This window comes from Carassius gibelio, chromosome A8 (genome assembly GCF_023724105.1).
Source record: "Carassius gibelio isolate Cgi1373 ecotype wild population from Czech Republic chromosome A8, carGib1.2-hapl.c, whole genome shotgun sequence".
Classification (NCBI taxonomy): domain Eukaryota; kingdom Metazoa; phylum Chordata; class Actinopteri; order Cypriniformes; family Cyprinidae; genus Carassius; species Carassius gibelio.
Window position 1 is genome coordinate 22,431,819 of NC_068378.1, and position 23,247 is coordinate 22,455,065.

A 23,247-nucleotide genomic window follows, 5' to 3' on the forward strand; every position below is an offset into this window, starting at 1 on the left:
CCTCTAGAAATACTTCATTTTAAATAAGATGTCTTGCAGGAATGCTTATCTTGTATCTTTGGTGCACTGGCACAATAAGGACAAGAAACATCTCCGTTCTACTGGTTATAACAAGATTTGCTTGTTACTTGTCTAGACACGATTTCAGGGAATGAGGAATAGTGGTTTATCCCTTAAATGACCTGCTGATGAGATTTAACATAATGCCCACAATACAAAAATGTAATAAAAGAAAATTTAAATAAAAAAATAAAAAGAGATTTAAAAAAATTATTTTCTTTTCCTTGTTTAAACTTGTAAAAAAAAAAAATTAGACTTAGACTTAGACTTCTCCTGTCTTACAAAGTAGGGACTAGGTTATACAAATCCAGACAGGGCCTTCAAATCTACATTTATCGGCCTTAGAATGTTTCAACCCATGTCTAGGTTCGTAAGAATAATTAAAGCTGTCAGACACAAACTCACACAGGCATGGACACAAGAGGGCAGAGAGAGGCCAAGCATGAAGATTACAGAAGGGATGGTGGTGGGGGGGAATTAGAGGCGGTTGGAAATGCAAGCTCAGCAGCTAAGCATGATAGGAATTCAGTACATGCACCCAATAGTCATGAAGGAATCTGCAGACATTCAGCCTTTTGACAGCTGACAGCTTATTACTGAGACTTGATGCCAGCATAACCACATATGTTTGGTCAAGAATAGGGTGTTATCTTGCCATTACTCCAGTCTGTTGTGTCACATGATCTTGTACAGACATCATTAATCATACTACATCAACAGAGGGCTTCACACACAAAATAGCTTTTATAGTAAAATTTGTACCTTTTTTAGAGAGCACGAAACAAAATTCTGATTCACTTCTATCTGTAGAATTGCAAAATCATTTAGTGAATGTATCTTGTGTATTGTTTCAATTTGAAAGATGCCGGGTTACTGCACAGCTGGAGTGTGTGTGTCAGGAGTTGAGCTCTTAAGACTGCGTTGTCATTGATCCAGACTGCAGCTGCAGCCTCCAGCTGTCCGTCTCTTCCAAACAACAGCATCATCAAACAGCGCTCTTCCTTCACTCTGACAGGCTCCATGAATAATTCCATTTGGAACTTTGGCAAATTGCAAATTTCATGTGAAATTTGCCCGGAAAAACAAACAAAAGAGCTAAAAAATTTAGACTACACCCGAGGGGGAAAATATACTTTGAAGTTGTTTTGATAAGGTGTCTGAAAGGTGACCCAAGCTTTTATCATCTTCAGTTACCATACAGTACATCTATACTGCCCAATACATGGCCATTTTGAGATGATCAGAATCAGTAAATAAGCTGACTATGAGATAAGCATGATATAGGTAGTGAATGATGACAATTTTCAGTTTCAATCAAATAATCTGATTTCTGGCACAGCATTTCATTCGAGCTCTTTAACCTACAACATCTCATTAAGATGAAGATGGATGCATATTATAATTTTTTATATAAATAATACATATTTATTAAAATATATTTATATAAAATAAATATAAATGCTGCATATTTTATATATATATTTTTGTATTAATTAATGAATCAATCATTGAATTCCTTCCAGAAATTGCTTTTTTTTAAATGTTTTATTCAAAAATCTGAGGGGCCATGTATACCCCTGTAGGCATGACGCTTCTATACTAGTCTAGCTATACTATACTAACTATACTAGTCCTTTCAGCAGAATTTGTACCATTATTGTGACTCTATCCATTCATGTGAGCCCTTTAATCGGTTGTTGTGTAACAATGGGCACTAAGTGGTTTATTTAGATCAAGCAGCCATTCATTCACTTCACGCATGAGGTCTTGATTCACATTTTTCCTTTCTCATTGTTTCAAGCATCCCACTCAGACAGACTGTAGTTTTTCAGGAATAATTAGTCCTGTTAATCTTGTCCTAATCTGTACAGCATCTGAAAAGCACCAGCTCAGCTTTCCCCCTATTGACTTGCAGTGCAGCAATAGCCCCCCCCCCCCCCACCCCCAACCTTCCATGCCAGCCAACAGTTTCCATGGTAACAGCGGCTTTGAGGGGAGTATCACATCAGTGAAGCTCCTTCAGTCCAGCGCTGTGAGCAGATGTGTGTGCCGCACCAATCGTGCAGCTATGCACGGCGCAACCAAATGCTACGGATGAGAGAAGAGCGAGAGCGAGGAAAGAACAAATAGAAGAGAAAAAGACGAGCGCTGGTTTTCACATGCATCTGCTCCAGTGGTTAATGAATCTTGAGTGTAATCCAGTCCTATCCTCTGACTTCCTGTCCAGGGCTTTCTGAGTCGCAGACTGAAGGGCTCCATTAAACGCACCAAAAGCCAGCCGAAGCTCGACCGCCACAGCAGCTTCAGGAACATCTTACCGGGCTTCAAGAGCGCGGAGAATGACGGGTAAGTTGGAACCGTTCAGTTGGTTGCGTTTGGATTTGCGTTGCAGTTTAGAGTCTCTTGCGGCTTCCTGTTTGTTGCTTTATTTATTTTATTATTCATCCAACACCTGAATCCACCAGTATACTGACAGCTGTCAACACATCCTTCATGATGTGTCTTTTACAATCCATGGTTTTTCTAATCAACGTGTGACATAAAAATGTAGATTTTGTGCCATTAAGTTAATTAACAGATCTCCCCCTGTCTGTATTACACAGCGTAATGCCTCGATTTGCAGCTTTCTGTATCTCCTTCAACGTTCATCACGTAATTCTCCAAACATTTAGCCTCTCTGTTAATCTCTATTAGGATTGTTTAGAGTCACTTATTGCGGTGCTAAAACGTCTGAGTCATTTTTCTCCCCAATGAATAGGAATCACAGAGTGAGGAATGATTTGGATTACTTGCAGGATAAATGACCTGGCCTCAGTCTAATTTGCGAGAGATGCCTGTGAAATATTGGGCTCCCTGCGTGCCGTTCAGATTGTCAAGAGATGAAATATCAGGCTCTGGGATGCATATGCTGTTTTGATGTGACTTTAATACAGTGACCTCATGTAGCAGTTTGTGGTCAGTGTGTAGCTTGTTTACGAGCGTGTAGCAATGCACAGTTGCACACAGAAGTGAACAGAGAGTTTAGATATTGTGACTGTGTTTGAGTCTGTTATTCAGAAGGACTGGTCACTAACTTTGCGCAATAACTGTCAACCTCACTTCGGGGAAGTCGTGGCCTAATGGTTAGAGGGTTGGACTCCCAATCGAAGGGTTATGAGTTCTAGTCTCGGGCCGGACGGAATTGTGGGTGGGGGTAGTGCATGAACAGCTCTCTCTCCACCTTCAATACCATGACTTAGGTGCCCTTGAGCAAGGCATCGAACCCCCAACTGCTCCCCGGGCGCCGCAGCATAAATGGCTGCCCACTGCTCCGGGTGTGTGCTCACAGTGTGTGTTCACTGCTCTGTGTGTGTGCACTTCGGATGGGTTAAATGCAGAGCACAAATTCTGAGTATGGGTCACCATACTTGGCTGAATGTCACTTCACTTTCACTTTCACTTCACTTTCTTTATGAACCATTTTTTTTCTTGTGCAAATAGATTCAATTGACCACGATTGGAGGCTTACTGAGCTCTAAGTGCTAATCAGATTTCTTTCCTGATTGTTCTTGCATTTGTTTGCCCTAGTTTCAGTTCTTAACTGTGTTCAGATTTGCAAAGATACCAAAATCTGCAATCAAAATTTTTTTTGTGAACTCAATAATTTCGTAATGTATTGCTTTGCACTCTTACTGCGTCAACAATTGTCTTTTTTAATTTTTTTCTTTTTTTTATTATTATTATTATTATTTATCCTTTGGGAAACTAGGAGAATCTTCTGTTGGTTGTTAAATTATGCATAACTGAAATCTGAGCTATAAAAGAGCAATGTCTGAGCTATAAAATATTGACCTTTAACTTGATGGTTAATGATGTGAGTTTGAATCAGGCTTCTGTTAGTCGAACCATTATTTCCCGTCATCCTTTCCAATTGTACCATTCAACAAATGTCAAACTGGTGCATTTAATTTTTTATCATTTTTTTATCTTTTATTTTTTATCTCTATATTATATATTTTTTTATTATTATCTTCATCGCATTCCAACCCCTTACGGTGAATGTCCTGGGTGCTGTTTTCAATGTAATAAAAAGTAAATGGAGAAAAGTACCACATTTTTTTTATTAAAAAGTCCATATGACTCATGCACTCTATTACAAATCTTCTGAAGCCTTGCGATAGCTCTGTGAAATTTAAGCTGCTCTCGACTAATCATTTTCCACTTCTTTGTTGCTCTCATATCAAATCCTGTGCCATTAGTTATTAGACACTTTCGTGGTAGTTTTATGGTGCATTTTATAGTTCCATTTACTTTTATTATATTGAAAAGTATGGGCTGTTCCGCAAAAATGTGACTTTTACTGAAGAAGGAATCTCTTACAGTTTAAAGGTGAGCAAACTATGACAGAATATTCCATTTTGAGTGAACTATATCTTTAAGTTTAAGCTATTTATCCGTTTACTACAAAAATGCACCTTTGCTTCCTTAATTCTCTATTTGTGTGGGAAAGTCACATTTACCCATAAGAGCATCGTCTCTTCATGGGAATTCGTTGAGTCACTTACAGGTCTGCGAATATCATAGGAACCACGCCGAAGACTTCTCCACAGCTCACTGTCAACCTTGTGCTTCCGTGTTGCTGTGGTGTTAGCAGGCAAAAATGGCCTTGCTTGTCCAGAGATTTTATGCCTCATTAAAGCAGCATATTATCCTGGGAGGCACCAAGGTGTGTGAGCTGGATATGACACACACATACTGCTTCATAGATGCTGTGGTAGCCTCCATACCTGACTGGGTTCTGCCAGTCACAGTAAGCTAAGGGTCATTTCCTCTAGATGTGCCTGTTCAGCCTGCCTGGACCTGAAGGTTGCAAAGCCAGAGTCCATGTTGCATAGTTCAGACAGGGTCTGTCACCTCTGCAATATCTTTTACCATCTCATAGCCTTTTATTTAAGTTTATTTTCTATTGCTTTTTTTGAGCACAAATCATCCACCTTATCCCAAAGAATAATGTTTGTCTTAATCTTAATTGATCTTTATCTTATCTTTAATTTTTATATCATTTTTCTCTTTTCTCTTTCTTTTTGATTCTCAGTAAAAAAAAAAGAAAAGAAAATAATTAAAATTGGTTTGCAAATTGCAAAAGCATTCATGTTTTCGTAGCATTCTATTTGTTGACTATAAACATCAAAGCTGTCATTGATTTATTTAACATGTCAACTAATAGTGTGAGTTTGGTCTGGCCGATAACAGAGAGGGGAGGGACTTAAGGGCTTCCTTAGAATTTATGATTATTTTTGTGTTGATAATGGTTATAGACTTGATCTGCTTAACAATCTGTTTTCACTGATTAAGCCTTATGTAATCAGAACTTTAGGTTGTTAAAAAAGCATGAAATTGGATTTATTACCCTGGATTTTTATCCTCATTCAGTCTCATGCTTGTAGGGGATTATAATTTATAAATTAAAAGGCCCTCACACCCAGGCTCACCACTACCTGGTGACCATAGGAGAACAGCGAACATTGGGCCATATGCTTATAAAATGTTAAATATTTGTGCCACATTTCCAACAGGTGGCGCTATGATTATAACTGAATATTGGCATGTAAATGTCTTCAGGCCAGGACTCTTACCAAACACATGAAGTTTGTGGCAGATCGAACATTGCATGTTTAAGTTAGTTTAAAACAAGTTATTTCCTGTTGCCAGCAGGTGACGGTATGAAGTCTTAAAAGAATAGACATTGATAATAATAAGGAAATGTTTATTTGCACAAAATCAACATCTGAAGAATCACATGACACTAAAGACTGGAGAAATACCTTCTAAAATTCAACTTTGATGTCACAGGGAACAAAAAAATTAATTTTGAATGTATTCAAATATAAAATAGTTATTTTTAAATAAATCTTACAAAAAAAGCATGGTTATTATGCTTTTACTATAATAAAATCATGGTTAGTTTTTGTAAGGGAAAGTATGCCTCATGATAATGTAATAGATTCAGTATTAGGATTTAAAGATCATGATTATTATACTAATTTTGACATTTAGACAATTTAAAAATATATATATTGTTAAATATAGAGTATTTAAGTCATTAAAATATGTATAAGGGCTACATTATCCCGCTTATTACATGGCTACATAAAATATTTACACAAAATGACACAAAATATTGAGTTGAAATATTTGAATGCAAAGTTTCCATGAAGACAGCAGTTGCTAGCAAGCGACAAGTTCAAACTAGATGGATGTTTAGGGATACGGTGCAGTCATACCACTTATTATACCACAATTTACCTCAAATAATTATGGCGATAAAAGATATTGATTTAAGACAAATTGTTTTAAAATCTCATCAGTATGTTAGTTATCTCATAATCCATTACAGTGTACAAAACAATCATTGCAAAATGACAGAAGCTGCGTTTTATGAAACAAGAGACGAAGTCCGCTTAACCAGTATGACATAATTAAATAATTGTACACGTAATATTGAGTTTTTTTTTTTTTTCAGATATTTTATTAACTAACTAACCAAACAAATGCAAAGCTTCCACAAGGGAAGTTATGTAATATTATTAATAACTTAATAACTAAATTATTAGTTATGTAATAATTTAAATGTAAATAAAATGTATTTATATTTAATTTAATGTATATATTACATTTATAATAAATATATATTACGTGCAAACAAATTACAGTGAGGTGGTTGTTTTGCAACAAGGTGGAGACAACAGCAAATGGGTTGATGTAAAAGTGACAGTTACAAAAACATTTTTGAAAAAAAGTTAACGTGCACACGTGACAGAAAATTTAGACACCGAAAAGGAAAATGGAAGTGAAGGTGCAGTTCAAGAGAGAACCTTTAATTATTTTGCATGACCTTTTTTGATGAGTAATGGTTATGGTCATACAAAAAATAGGGTTGTCCGTGGTACTGGGCAGGATTAGCGATGTAGAATAAGGTCATGTAGGATAAGGCATTAATATGTGTTTAATTAGTACTAATAAATGTCTAACATTCTAGTAATACGCATGCTAATAAGCAACTAGTAGTAGCAACTAGACCCTAAAATAAAGTGTTACCTTTTACGTTGTCACCTGCAAATCCAAGTGGAGAACTCAAATATGACATTCAGTCTTATGCGATCTCTTTACATTGCGGCCTCCGAAAAGGACATTGGCTTTAAGTATTGATTTTACTTCATTTTCACGACAACCATTATCTGAACAATAACGGCAGTGAGGTCTCTTCATCCTCGTGTAATTGAACGAGAAATAAAGGAGGTGGCGTCGTCTCAGCTGGGTGATGGATAGAGCTATTCAAGCATGTTTTCATTCAGCAAAGGCCATCTTCTTCACATCTGGCTCACACTTCTGTGCATTTATTAGTGTTATTAGTGCATCCATCATTTTTTATCTAAAAGCATGCTGCTTGAAACCAATTACTGAAGCATCATGTTCTTGTTTTTTGTTTGTTTGTATGTGTTTTTTTTAAGAGTCTCTTGCATCATCCTGTTGGACACAGCGTGGTTTCCAGGTCAGACTCCCTTCATGCTTCCGGCTGTTTTGCCATGTCCCACTTAATTACAAGTCTGGGAGTCGTGTAATAGAGAGAATGCATGGCCTTGCTGCACTCTGCTAATATCAAGAGACATGCATGCCCAGAGCGTGCCAGTGTAGTGTGTACCCTATGCCACAGATTACTGTCTTCATTTCTTTATGTGTTTGTGAATATGTGTGGGGAGTCTTTGTCTTTCTTCTCTAGACAACTGGTATATTCAGAAGCTGTTATGTCATTTGGTTTATTTAGTGCCCTGTGAGTTTCACAGAAGACCGTCTTGTGGTCACCATCGATATGTGAAATCTAAAACATCCCAGTAAGCATATATACAGTATGAACAGAGATACATAAAAGAGAATCATTTAGACAGCATTATGTTGTATTCTAGCACCATATTTGTGTACAAACATCTTTTAAACATCTTAAAAAGGATTGATTTGAGATCAGAAGTGTTACAGAAATATCTTTAGAAAGCTATTCTGGCATCCATCAGGAAATATACAGCAAAGGAATGAAGATGCAAACACTCTAAAAATGGCAAATTCCGGATGAAAACAGACTTTAAAGATGAAACCTGCTGAACTCATATTAAAATACACTGCGATACACTGTTATATGAACAGCAGTGGTGGTTTCAATAGAGTTAGAGATTTCAAAGAGTTAGGAGACAGAAAACTGAAGCTCAGTTGTGGACGTAAGCATAAAAAATCTTGAGAAAGCAATGCAGCTGGTAAGATTACCATTAACAATACATGCACAGTCCTTGGAAACCACAGAATATGTAACAGGTTTTACAACCACATAAAAGCTACATGAAGCGCTAAGCATCAATTTCCATAGTATTACCATGGTACATAAGCCGCAAAGCTAGCTCAGTTTGCCATTGAATGCAAACATTGAGAGTTAAACCCATTGTTCAATGAAAAGAAAAGAAAAAAAAAAACTGAACATATCCATCAATTCAATAACCAGCGAAAGTCCTTGACCAATCATAGAAATGCTCTGAATGTACATGACCGTCATTTTCATAGCTGATATTGTACTGGTTTTAGTGAGGTATAGAGATAGCAGCAACTAATAAAAAAAAAAAAAAGGTGGTGGGATAGACAGCCTTTCAGATAGATGTAGTACCATGGGGGGAAGACAGGGTGAGATGGAGACAAAACCAAAGGGATAGATGGACTGAAGGAAGCGAGGAATTGCACCTCTGCTGTGGGTGTCTCTTTGTGAGGAATCCAGGTTTGAATTTAATGAGGCTAATCCATTACGGGCAGACTGCCACAGCCCTCACATCACATGTCTTCAAACCAAACCTAACCACCATCACCATACCCGCTCGCTGCACGCATCCCCCGTCTCCTGGGAAGCCACATACTGAGGGACAGTGGTTTCCAGTGTGCCTTTCATCAATATCAGTCAATAGTGACAACTTGTGCATGTATTATTTAAGAGGTTGGAGGTACACAAGTTCACTTAAAAAGATAAAAGGGAGACCAGGGCGTATTGTCACAGCTCTCCAAACTAACATTTTAATTTCAGTATAATTTTGCAGTAGATGCCTATATTCAGGACAAGAGTATATTTCTTAATAAATGGTCAGGTCAGGGAAAGCTTTCGATTTATTTATAGTGTTTAAGAAAAGTTTAAGTTATATATATATATTGTAGCCAAGGCTTTTGAATATAAAGAAATTACTTTAAAATAAAAATAAATATTCTCTGGAATATTCACTTTAGTAAAAAAATGTGACAACTAGCCCCGATCTCCCCTTTGATTAGATGCCTTATTAGCTATTAAGTGTATTGTATCTGCAGAAAGCTTCTGCAGATACAATACACTTAATAGCTAGGAAGGCATCTATTTAAAGGAATAGTTCATTTAAAAGAAACTGGTACTGTTTAAACTCCCGTAGAATATTCCAAACCTGGATGCTTTCAATTTCCTAGGAATGCACAATATATTGGGAATAGATCGCTTATTGGCCATTGGGCCCTATTTTAACGATCTGAAACGCAAGTGTCAAAGCGCAAAGCGCAAGTAACTTTGTGGGCGGGTCTCGGCGCTGTTGCTATTTTCCCGGCGGGATAAATGGCTCTTGCGCCCGGCGCAAATCTAAAATGGGTTGGTCTGAAGTAGCTTCATTATTCATAGGTGTGGTTTGGGCGTAACGTGAAATAAACCAATCAGAGCGTCATCCAACATTCCCTTTAAAAGCAGGTGCGCAAGTTCCATTATGGATTGCTATTATTATGGCGTATTTACCAGGCGCACGCCAGGAGCGGTTCACAGCCGAGGAGACTGATGTTCTTGTAAGAGCAATGAAAGACAGAGAAGTTGTGTTGTATGGGGATGGGAGAAACCTACCCAAAATAGCGTCGGTTAAACAGGCGTGGGAGGAAATAGCCACAATTGTTTCATCGATTTTTTTTTCCTGGTTCTTGACGGACAAACCAATTTGTCAGATGTCCTTATACATATATGACCTCAAACAGGTCTGATCCTTAATTACTACAATTAGCCTGAATAATTTGTAAGCTAGATTTATGCCTATTTTTTCACATCTTCGTGGCACACCACAATGATTTCCGTCATCTCATGTGTTAATATTTTTTTTTGTGTAACAATTTATGATTTGCAAAAATAACTGTTGCATCTGTGTAGATTACATGAGCAAAGTGTATGCGCGTTGTGCACGCTATACATTATGGTCAAGCATGCGCCCTTAAAATAGCATAAGAAACAAAGCGCAATGCGCCACTGACTTTAGGGGCCCTATCTTGCACCCAGCGCAATTGACTTTGTACACCGACGCATGTGTCATTCCTATTTTGCACCTGCGCAAAGCGCGCTTTTCCCTCCACAGACGCACGTCGCTAAACTAGTGAATGAACTTGCGCTCCCTGGGCGGTTCAGCGCAAAAAAGGAGGCGTGTTCTGGCGCAAACGATCCCTGGTGCTATTTTGCTGTTCCATTAAACAATTGCGCCACTGACCAGAAAAAACCTAGTCTAAAGTCAGTGGAGCGTTGCGCGTTGTTCATTATGCTATTTTAAGGGCGCATGCTTGACCATAATGTATAGCGTGCACAACGCGCATACACTTTGCTCATGTAATCTACACAGATGCAACAGTTATTTTTGCAAATCATAAATTGTTACACAAAAAAAAATATTAACACATGAGATGACGGAAATCATTGTGGTGTGCCACGAAGATGTGAAAAAATAGAAATAAATCTAAATTATTCAGGCTAATTGTAGTAATTAAGTATCAGACCTGTTGGCCAAATAGTGGCAAGACATATGTGTATATAATGACATCTGACAAATTGTGGCTATTTCCTCCCACGCCTGTTTAACCGACGCTATTTTGGGTGGGTTTCTCCCATCCCCATACAACACAACTTCTCTGTCTTTCACTGCTCTTACAAGAACATCAGTCTCCTCGGCTGTGAACCGCTCCTGGCGTGCGCCTGGTAAATACGCCACAATAATAGCAATCTATAATGGAACTTGCGCACCTGCTTTTAAAGGGAATGTTGGATGAAGTTCTGATTGGTTTATTTCACGTAACGCCCAAACCACACCTATGAATAATGAAGCTACTTCAGACCAACCCATTTTAGATTTGCGCCGGGCGCAAGAGCCATTTATCCCGCCGGGAAAATAGCAACAGCGCCGAGACCCGCCCACAAACTTACTTGCGCTTCGCGCTTTGACACTTGCGTTTCAGATCGTTAAAATAGGGCCCTAGACTAGGTTTTTTCTGGTCAGTGGCGCAATTGTTTAATGGAACAGCAAAATAGCACCAGGGATTGTTTGCGCCGGAACACGCCTCCTTTTTTGCGCTGAACCGCCCAGGGAGCGCAAGTTCATTCACTAGTTTAGCGACGTGCTTCTGTGGAGGGAAAAGCGCGCTTTGCGCAGGTGCAAAATAGGAATGACACATGCTTTGGTGTACAAAGTCAATTGCGCTGGGTGCAAGATAGGGCCCTTAGTCTTCATCTTATGCTTGCTTAAAGTTAATATATAAATATTCTTAAAGTTTAATTGCTTTAGCAAATTAATATTCTTTTTCAAATACAGTATGTTTATAATATCTAAATTCAGTTTTTAGATTTAGGTTTTAGTGTTTTACTTTTACATTTTTTTTAAAAAAAAAGCATATAATTTAATTATACATTTATCTCTGTTTTATCATTGAAGGAGATTTGTTTTGTTTTTTTTTTGTTTGTTTTGTTTTTTTTTAACAGAAAAGGCCTTGAAACAAAGCAGCATCAATTCAGTGTTTCCTAAAGCTTTCTCTTTGACCCAGTGGTTCAATAACACTTTTTATTGACAACATTTTCCTCCTTGTCTTCATTTCCCACTCATTTGGAATGCTTGACATGGTGCATTATAGATCGGGCCTGTGGATGATGTCTAGTAATGAAATTCGTGTAAGCAGAGCTGTGTTTGACATCTTCACGGACAAGGACAGTGACCTCTCTATCCCACAGATCTTTATTCGGAGGAATCACTGAATTTCATTGTTATGATGGGAAGTAATGCTTGAGCCAAATGACTGAATAACCTTCCTGATAAAACAACTTCCAGCTGAATGACTCCTGAATTTAAATTCAACACAGTATAGATGGAAACACTCAGGTATTGTTAAAGCAATGCTTTGAAGTCAATTCAAGCTAAGCTGTATTGACAGCATTTGTGACATGCTGTTGATTATTTCAATAAAGTATTAAAGAAATGAGTTTTATATACAATGCAAATGCAACATATATGTATTTCAGAGGCAGTTAGCCAACGTCTTTCAATTTGTTCATTGTCTAAATTGTGAAACAGGAAAAACGGAAGTGGACTTTTGGTTTGAGCCAACAAAAGTATTGAATTGAATTAGGGATTGCAGAATATTGTGATAACCGTTTAGATTTTGTGCTATCCCTTGCACTAAATAGAGTTTGCAAAAGAGTGATGGTGCAATTGAGGATAAACTGAAAAGATGGATTGCGATTTACATTTTAAAGGATGGCTTAACCCTGCACCGCCGTTTTGACAGCAGAAAATGCTGTTTAGTTTTAGTAGTGGGTCTTTTTGCAATGACCATGACCTGCGCAATTTGATTTACTCTAGGAAGAAATGTCTTTCTAATTCACACTCATATCCAGGAGGATAGGAGAGAGGGGAGCAGCTTGAACACAGCTGTCATTTCTGTCACCTGATTCTTTCTGTGCATTGTACAGTGGTTGAGATGAGGCCAGTCATTACACTGCCGTCACTCATGGTCTGTCAGCGTCCCACAGATCCCGCCCCGACAGCTCATCAGCTTCTGGAGTTTTCTAAACATCTGTACCATACAGCAGACCAAAAACAAACCACTGCGAGCCGGAAATTGTCAGTCAAGTTCTACCTTTTCTAGTTAAACCCTTTTTTGATAGAAATGAAGAGTGAATGAGCAGTTGTAATACATGCTAAAGCTGGTTTATACAACATGTGTAAGCTGCACATACTAGTTTTGGTTCCTATATTAACAGGCTACACCATTCAAACTAAGCACATAAACAGCATAATGTGGCAGAAGTTAAGCTACAAGTGCAGTTTACTCGTATTTCTCCAATTGATTAATGTATTCTAATTTTGGTAGCTGTAAAAAAAAAAAAAAAAAGTAAACTACACTGTAGAAAATATGTAAAAAATAAAAATAGGGCACAATATACTGTTAATACAGTATAAAGGAATTTTCTCTGTTTATTTTTTACAGTTTATCTGTATTTAGAATTTTGCACTTCATTGCAGATAATTGCTAGTACATTTTCCTTTGTTTATTTTTATTTTTGTGTATTAAATTTTTTATCGACATGTGAATACTTTGCACATTTCTGTGCAAATTAAATATATTTGCAATATTATATAATTATAATGCTATATTCGCCCACTGCTCGAGTTCAGTTTAATTTAATGGTGGACTGCAGTCTTCAAGTCATTCCACAGATTTTCCGTGGGGTTTAGGTCTGGGCTGAGGCCATGCAAGAACATTCACCTTTTTCTTCTTCAACCGCTGTGTGCTCAGTTTTGCTGCGTGCTTTAGGTCATTGTCATGTTGGAAGGTAAACCATTCTTCTCATTGACATATTTCTGGCAGAGGGTAGTGATTCAATCTTTTTTTTTTTTTTTTTTTTACATGTTGGTGTTATATCTTTCACTTGGATGTTATAAGTTGTCAATAGTCAATACAGCTGGATAAAATAAAAACTTTGTCCTTTATCTTCTTTTCAGGCTGCAAAGTAACAAAATGTGATTATTTTAAAGGGATGATTATTTTCTATACCCACTGTAGACCTGTTAATGCAACAGAAGCACAAAGCACAACACAAACCTGAAGTTGTGCTTAGTATCTCTTACGCTTTACTTACAAGAGCTGTGTGAAATGGTCCTAAGTGTGTAACTGTGTTTGGCAGATTCTGTCGAGTTCATGGATCAGTGACAAATCAAATTACCAGATAAGCCTAGTAAGCTGCAGTTCTGCTTGGCCACTGCAGTGGTTTTTATATTCTTCCTACACCACTTCCTACGTATTTTTAAATGGCCACTCATCCAGACGCACATGAAATGTGCATTATGGCATTTCTTCCCATGCTTAGTGAGATTCACTCTCGTTGATACTCTGTGTCTGTGTATAGTCCCTTTCACACTGCGATTTCCGGAAAATACACGGATAATGTGTCCCGGCCATTGTTCCCGGGTTGCTAGATTTTGCTCTTTCACACTGCCAGTGATTACCTGGAATATGTGCGTGCGTTCACACACAACCCGTAAAAATCCCGTAAAGACACGTGACATCAGGCATGTTAACTTTCACTTTAGCTAGTGAACGATCTCAGCGTTAGCACAGAAAGTAAGGAACTAACTGATCTCTGCTTCATTACAGTTCGCTGATCTGCCTTCAAAACACCCACTAAAAGAATCACGCAATAATGCGCGTCATCACTACGACACCCCATTTACGGCATTAGTTCTGGCCTTTGTTCAAACACACCGCTCATTCCGGGACTGAACCCGACAATGTTACTAGGTCCCCGACCCGGGATCAATCCCATAATCAATCCCGGTACGTGTTTGTGTTCACACAGAAGGCGACCCGGCAATGTTCCGGCAATGCAGTGTGAAGGGGCTTTTGTTAACATTAAACAGTGAACTATTCTGATATTTTTCTGGACTTTGACTTGTGTAATTTACTTGGCAGTCTATGGGACAGTCACAAGCCTCCCAGTCTTCATCCAAAATATCTTAAATTGTGTTCTGAAGATGAACAAAGCTTTTATGGGATTAGAACAACATGGGGGTAAGTGATTAATGACAAAATGTGCATTTTGGGGTGGAGTATTCCTTTCATAAAAAGCAGTGCTATAAACATCATAAAAGCAGTGTTGAGCCAGATCCAGGGCAGGGTTTCATAACCCAGGGTTAAAAGTGGTGTTTAGAACGGCAATAACCCAGGGTTAAGCACAGTGTGAAAAGCCCTAAAATGTAACACAAGTTCAAAATTAGTATTTCTAATGTGTCTTTATCAATTTGGCCTAGTTCAAGGTTATATCTAAAGAACAATATGATGGCTGATAAACAGGCAAAAACCTAATTATGTTGGAGTGAAATAGTGAATTTTGTTAATATCATACAGTCGCTGATATATTTAACATTTTGTTTAGAAAATAATAATAATAAATATAAGAAATGCCCTTTTTTTCCACTTGAGCCCCTGCCCCTCAGAATGTCTGTGAACGTCACTGGTTGGGAGTACACAAAGTTTCAGCTTCACATCATCTCGCCTGCTTAGAAGTGGTAGATCATATTCCTTTGAGACCTTTGACCATAAGCTGTCAGTGTGTTTGAAAATAAAAAGAGGATTTAAAAGATTTGCATTCACGGTCTTTGTCTCCAAAGACTACACACGACTGCTCACTCTGGACTTCATATATTCACCCTTGCTCTGTTCTTGAACATTTTGGGAGATATAATGAGCAGCTGACTTTATGCCTTTCAGGCAATGTTGCACAAAGGTTCTTGGACAGTCCCAGAGAAACTCAGGAACATCAGCACTGTAGACATTATGTCAACATAGTGTTATCTGCTTTTATAAAGATGGCTCCATATTTTATTTTATTATTATTATTATTTTTAATTTAGGAAGGGCGTCCCTTGTTAGGGGATCATTAATAATTTTAATTTTTAATGTGTTTTAAGTCATGTCTATATATGCAATTTGGTCATTCAAATATTTATCTTTCCATTATTGTATATAGTTAATGTAGCCCACCTTCTTAATGTACCTAATAAAAAGTTTGGCTGTGCAGCCAACTTTTTTGGTCATTTGTATGTACAATATTTTCCTTTTGCCAAAGTATACATACTCATCCTCTGAAGAGAGTTGAAATATATAGAAAAACGTTCAGGGAAAGCATGCTTTTGTAAATTGTGCATTAGGTAACCTATTTTAAAAAATCTTACCTCCGGAGTCTCATAATTCTTTTGCGGATTGCCATGCTGAAAACAATGAATTACTCTGTTCGTAACAGAAAGAGGTACATTCTCAGACAAATCTTCCACCTGCCAAACCAGACAGTGTGGACCCTTTTCTTTCTTTTGTCATCAGACCTACATTTAAAAGCGAACACTTTAAAAAAATACATTTTTGTAATAATATTCAGATCTGTAAAGGCAACCAAAGCATACAGTATATCTTATTCTTACCAAGCAGCAAATGATGTCATTGTTTCACTCTTGTGGCATTCTAGTGTGTTTACATTCTGAGGTCACGTTTGGGTTGTCACGGCAAGTGCGGCATTTCGAACAGCAGTTTTTTAATGGATACCGCATGAGCATTTGCTAGAGCAGGCTTTGAGGTGACCATGACTGAATTAAACCCATAGCGATGTCATCCAGGATCTCCATAATTAACACGATTTGTAGTTATGTTGTCCTAGTGGGTTGTTAGCATATTTACCGGAAAACTAGGTCGATATGATGCATCATATTTCCAACCTGTAAGGCAACAAATTGTGAAAAGGCAAATAGGGGGACGGTTTTATGCCGTGTGTTCAGTCGTCTGTAGTTGTATCTAATGGAGCCGGAAGAGACAGGAGGAGAATGTTTACAACGCTGAGGGGAATGTTAGGGGTCGCAGACTGAGCAAACAGAGTGAAGGACTTCCTGCATTCCTGAGATTCTTTCTTTTTTATTAAAGAAAGAGAAATTATTTTGTTACAAATTCATTAGATATTTTATTGTTTCTTCTATGGAACATAAAATATAGTATTGGCTTAAAATAATATAATATAATATAATATAATATTGTAGATTTGATATAGATTATAATATTTTTAGAGTGAAATGTTACATTAAGGTTTTATTTTTATTTTATGTAATAATAATAATAATAATTATAATAATAAATACAAATATTAAACAAAATAAGAAATGCTACTACTTTATAGTATTTTAAAATCAGTATAATTGCCTAATTGTGCATTCCTACAAACAAGCACATCAAACCTGGAGCTTTAAATTTGAAATTGCAATCACAGTTTTTCAGAAAAATCACAATTAAAATCCTATATTTTGAAAGGGCTCCAAAATAACATAAAAGCAACAAAAATGTAGTCCGGTCTCTTGCAGTATTGTCCAAGTCTTCTGAAGCCATACAGTATTTTATTTTATTTTACTGTCCAATGAAAACAATCTGCTTTCGTTCAAATATGACACCTTTAGGCATAACATGTCAGGTTTGGAATATAGCACATAGCTTGTAAAGTTCACTTTTATGGTATTTTTGTCATGTCTGTTGTCATGTTTGGTAATATTTCTCCTTTTGTGCTCCATGGAGGGAATAAAATCATGGGTTTGTAATGGAATGAGAATGAGTAAATGATGACAGACTTGTAACTTTTCCTTTAAATTGTCCTGTGTGAGTTTTAACTGCCATTACCCATTTCTATTCACATAACATGCATTCAGACATTCAGCAGATCTGCTGAGAGTTTCTTTACCATTTACAATGATAGCTAGCAGAGCAGCAACATGACAGATATAAAAGGCAGCTAGCCACAACTGCATCATTGCATTCATGATTATTTTCAGTCTGTTGACAATCCAAGAGGTCAGTCGGGAAGTCAGTCCCTGTTATTGAAATCTTCATTCTGCTTTAATGCCCCAGGGAGCTTATATATGAGGAATCCTTTCTGAGGAACATGAATTAATATTAAAAGACTCCCACAACTCCATGAGACAGGTGCGGGACCATTAGGTGAAGCTGCAAGATGACAAGTAATTGCTCTTAGCTTGCTCACACACACACCTACACGGGTGCAAAGCGTAGAGAATGACACTAGAAAATGAATCACAGGCTTGCTGTAGGGGAAAGCTGTGCGTGGTGGAGAATGGTAAGAGCATATGTCATTAATTTGTCTGCCGAGTGACTCGCACACATTCGATACGTGATGTTAAAGGTTGCGTTTGAGGAGAGCTGAAATTCCTCTCTCCTGTGCTGCAGGTCTTCTGTTATACTGCATGTCTTTGGGATATAGTGTCGCCCGATGAATTGTATTCCTGAATGTGTCTAAAACCAGCACCCTACACCCACTCTCAAGGAGTCTGTCACATAGCGCTTCTCTCCAGCCTGAAACACAGACATGACCTCATTGTTTCAGCCCTGAAGGACATGGAAGCCACTTTGGTTTCTCCACCCAGAAAAGCCAGAAAGCCTTTTAACGAGAGAACATTGATGAACCACTCAAAAGAATGGGATTTATTTTTTATTTTTTTGTGCCTAAACTCAGCTAAAGAGCAGACCTTGAAGTTGCAATAATGCAATGCATTCATTGACTTACATTAATTAACATGTTTAATAGATGCAACCCTTTACATGTGAAAAGACGTTCAGATTTGACAGTAGTCAACACTGGAGTCAATAGATAATGATAAAATAGGCCTGTTTTTCTGTATCTCCATGAGAAAATATATTAAAAGCCAGATGCCATGTTATGCAAAGCACACATTTACAGCACAGACAGTGAGAAGTGATATTGTAAACTTTTTAAATGTACTGTTTTTACCCATAAAAGCACCATTAAAGGTTTTTGTTTATTTGCTTTTGCTTTTGCTTTGTGTTTTATGTAATTACAGTGGGCTCCAAAAGCCTGAGACTATTATAAAATGAAATAATTTAGCATTTTTCTAATTAAATTAAATTAAGAATTATTAATTGTTATATTATCATATGTGTGTGTGTGTGTGTGTGTGTGTGTGTATGTGTTTGTGCATGTATTCTGTATATATCAACGTACACATACATGCAGTTTTCACTGTCAATTTTCAGACTTTATCATATGTGTATTGCTAAATTCAATCAACCATTGTAAGTTAATCACAGGAATAGTTTTAAGTGATGTGCTGTAGGCCGTGGTCGCTTCCTCTTCTTGTTGTTCATCATATTATGGCTTAAACTACATTTTCTTAATAGAGAGTATTAATCACAACATTTGTGTGGGTTGAGCACTGAGCCTGATGAAACGATCTCATAATTGATTGTTTTATGGTTATTTAAACCACCACATGTCCGCAACAAATTAAATGAATATTTTTAAGTAATAGCATGTTTTTAACAAAATTAAAAAAATAAGTTAGTTATATTTTTTGAAGAAAATTGCCAGGCTTGCACTTTGTCTTACCACCATGATGCTAGGAAGTTATGGGTGTTTGGCAGAGCATTTTTATATTTTTGCTGATGTGAGTTTTTTATGTGTTTGCTAGGGTGTTCGTGGTGGTTAATGCAAATTTGTGTCATGAAAAATACTTGGCTAGTGTCTGCTGTAGCAATTGCAGTCTATTTCAGAAACCCCCCACCTTCCTCAGCTCCACCTATAGATCTGCTACGGGGTGATTTATGTATTTTATATACAGTATATGGGTTATTTCATACGTTATCAGTGCAACAGCAGTATTTCTTACATGTTCACAGCAGCATGTCTGTGGATCTATTGGTAGAAGCAAGTCTTGGTACTTGTTCTGCTACATCAGTTCTGTTCCACCAAGACCAAACACATTAATATTGTTACAGTGAACACACACAAACACACACACACCGTGAACACACAGGTGGAGCAGTGGGCAGCCAGTTATGCTGCGGTATTGCCGGCCCGAGACTTGAACTAAAAACCCTAGGGTTAGGAGTCAAACTCTCAAACCACTAGGCCACGACTTCCCCAAACGCCACGACTACCCCTTTAACATGGTGCAACAGTTTAGAAAAAAAAGTTCATGGTGCATGAGCAAGAGTTGGTTATAATGAAACTGACTCAATCGTGAAATATATAAATATACTAATGTTATATAATAATGTAATAAAAAATGTGCATACTTTGTCTATGATATCCAATCTGTTATGTGGTTAGATGTGGGTGTGGGGTCACCACAGTTTTGAATTCTAACAAATGGTTTGCGGTCCAAAAAACCTGTGCCCTAACCTCAAGTATGAGCAATAGTGTAATAGCCAAGCATGCTGTATTTGCTTTTAAACATACACTACTCAGGTCAAGGTTTACTGAGTGTACATACACCCACCCACGCTTCCAAACAGCCATTTACCTCCAGCAAACATGCATGCTGGGAGATATTGTCTATACTTTTGGGTGTAGATTTTCCCAGTGCAGGGAATAGGCCAGTACATTACAAAAGCCACAGGACAAAGGCCACACACACATGCTCACAGAGGAAAAGGGGCAGGGCCAGCTCACACTGTTCAGCCTACTTCCACAGCACACAGCAGCGGTCCAGCCAACACAACGAGAGAGAGAGAGAGAGAGAGAGAGAGAGAGAGGGATCGGCGCAGCCCACAGTCCTTGGCCCACTTTAAATATGAGTGGGGGGGTTTACAGCAGAGTGTGACAGTTAAAACAGGGAGGCCGGAGCGTGAGGAGAGAGAGGCGGGGCCATGGGATTGTGCGAGCGGAGCTGCTCGTGTCCGCTGTTCCCAGAGGCTCCGAGCCGCAGCAGAGGTAGCAAAATGGAGCTGTGAGCTGCCTTCCTCATCCACGTCTTAGTCACCAGGGGACCGGGGATCCTGACAGCATGCCTGGTGAGTATTTCGGCCTGGAATCCCTGTGGTTCTGACAGGCGCGCTGTAGATCCAGATCTCAGTGGATGGAGTATGTTATGGGAGCGCTGCATTGTGCTTGAATGGCATCTCATTACAGAGCTTCCATGCTGAAAGAATGAAAGCAGGCAAGGGAGAGATGAGGGACGAGTCACAGCACTCCCCCTGCCTTTGTCAACATTATCGGGGCAGTAATCGATGGTAAGCAGCATGCAGGGATTGTGGCCGGTAACTGAGGTGTTCTGTTCCTATGAACGGATCAGGGCTTTTAACTCTGCACACCTTCCCTGTTCTGTCCTTTGTGTGGGAACAGATGTACATAAACACACACTGGGTGAGGAACACACGCCGTGCCCTGCGGTCAGATGGACAGTAGAGGTCTTCATGAGTGCTTTTGTTAACATTTATTTAATTGAATGGCTCTGTCAGGTTGTGAATTGATATTATGAGATCCATTATTCCACCCTGTTACTGTGTGATGGTGACACGTGCTGTTTGACATCCCAGCAATCTCTGTGTGAATGGGCGGATCTGATAATCTGTGTTTGAAGAGATTGATATGAGAAAATGAGGATTTGTGCGGTTTGTAAGTCACTCTTAAAAAGAAAGTTTCCAAAGAACACGTTTTGGTTTCCCAAAGAACATTTTCATGTCAACCGTTTTTAAAAGAAACATATTTTTTATAGTGTAAAACATTAAAAAAATCTAAACGGTTCCAAGTTAATGAACCAATTGTTCTTAATGGAAAAGAAAAAGAAACTTGTATTTTTAATTTAGTGCATTAATGTGTTCCCTAGCACAAGAAAGAGCTAAATATTTCCTTGAGAAGCTGCATAATGAAGACTGAGAGTATGTTATGAATGTATGGTATTTATTCTTAATAATGAGTATTTTGCTTTGTTACTGCCTTGATTAATCTAAACATTTATTGCCAAACAACATTAATTAATTTACATCATAAACGTGCTGTTATCATCCCACATGCTGCTGGACACATAACATATAAATCTTAATCGTACAAGACATAAACAATAAATAGTCAAGTATGATTTTTTTGTTCATTAGAGGAAATCAGTTTCAATGGTTGATAGAAAATTGACATACAATTTTAATTTTAAGAAACTGTTTGACTGTATGTTCACAAATAAGTTTAAAATATTTTTTTAAGGGGAAAAAAGATTCACAAATTAAAAGATTTGTGGACAGTTCAAACACATCAAAACAATATATATATGGTATGCATAGTATTTATCACAACTTGGAATATTTGATTCTGTCAGTTGAGGCATTCTGCAGTCGGATATTTCTGTATAATGACCACCAGACTGTGTAACTGACCATTGACCTAGGCTTTGGGATGATATTGTATTGCTATCTTACAAGTTTCACTCATTTAGTTAAAGAGTCAGCTACTTGAGGTGTGTGTGTATAGATAGATTTTGGACAATATTTTCTGACTCACATTTTTACAACCAGAATATTCACTTCGAAACCAGAAAAGCATGCTTTCACAAGGTTTTTTTTTATTTTTTACCATGCAGGTGCAGTGTAAATGGGCTATGCTGAGGACAAAATTAATATTATTTTATAAAAAGAATATTATTATTAATAGTAGGTATCTGTTTATTGCTCAGTTAGAAGCAAGGTTTGGGACTAATTTTTAGTATCTGACATATTCTGTCCAAGCCAATCTAAGCCATTATCTCTAGTTGTGTGAAGGTTTTTTAAGGGCCCTCAAAATTCATGATGATTTCAAAAACCTTGTCACTTAGAAGATTAAAATTCGCCAAAGAAATATTGTTCCATTTTAATTGCCTCTCTCTACTTAACCATTTTAGAGCTTCAGTAATTTCTGGCACTTCAAAAGCCTTGCTGGTTGGGGGCTGGTCAGATTGGCTGTCAGTCCTTAGAAATTGTCAATTTCATACCATGTTAGGCCATGTTATAACCTTGTTAGTTAATGCACAGTTTGTTGCCTTATTTAATGTTGTCACTGGTACTGATATAAGAATGTGCATTGGAAACTCTATATTGTCACAAAATGTACATGCATAATATTAATTTAGATTTTTTTCTTCTAGTTTCTTGAAAAAAAAACTCATTTGTTTTTTCATGCCCCAAGAATCTCCCAAATAATCTTCTGAAGAGAGGCGTGTGGGTTTTAGGAGTGACCCCATCGATAGTGCTGAGATTATGTAACTCTTCATCTGTGGAGTCAAACACAGCTGTTGAAATGCAGTAATAAGCTGTGTACCAGGGTATTATGGGATGCTGAATAATTACATTGTTCACTGAGCTCCTAAATGTTTTTTTGATTATAAACGCAAGGTTTAGTGGGATGTGTTACACGTGCTGACTGAACTAGTTCATGCGTATCTTGTATATTCATATTGCCCTTAAGGCATAAACGGATAGAATTGACACTTTTTCTCGTGTTTTACTTCAAGAATATAGCAAAAATCATATTTAAGTGTGAGTAAAAATGGCTTTAGT

The 23,247-nt window shown here is 37.7% G+C and overlaps 1 protein-coding gene across 5 annotated transcripts in view; it reads left to right on the forward strand.

The window, feature by feature from the left end:
* LOC128018900 (disabled homolog 2-interacting protein) overlaps window positions 1-23,247 on the forward strand; it is a 78,692-nt gene that overhangs the window by 27,763 nt on the left and 27,682 nt on the right. For 2 of the 5 annotated variants that reach the window (XM_052604766.1, XM_052604765.1), the window contains exon 3: window positions 2,288-2,406. In XM_052604766.1, coding sequence (XP_052460726.1) covers window positions 2,288-2,406 — 119 coding nt within the window. Of the gene's footprint in view, window positions 1-2,118; window positions 2,407-20,466; window positions 20,737-23,247 lie in introns of those variants that run through there. The other 3 variants (XM_052604768.1, XM_052604770.1, XM_052604769.1) reach the window with 2 other exon arrangements.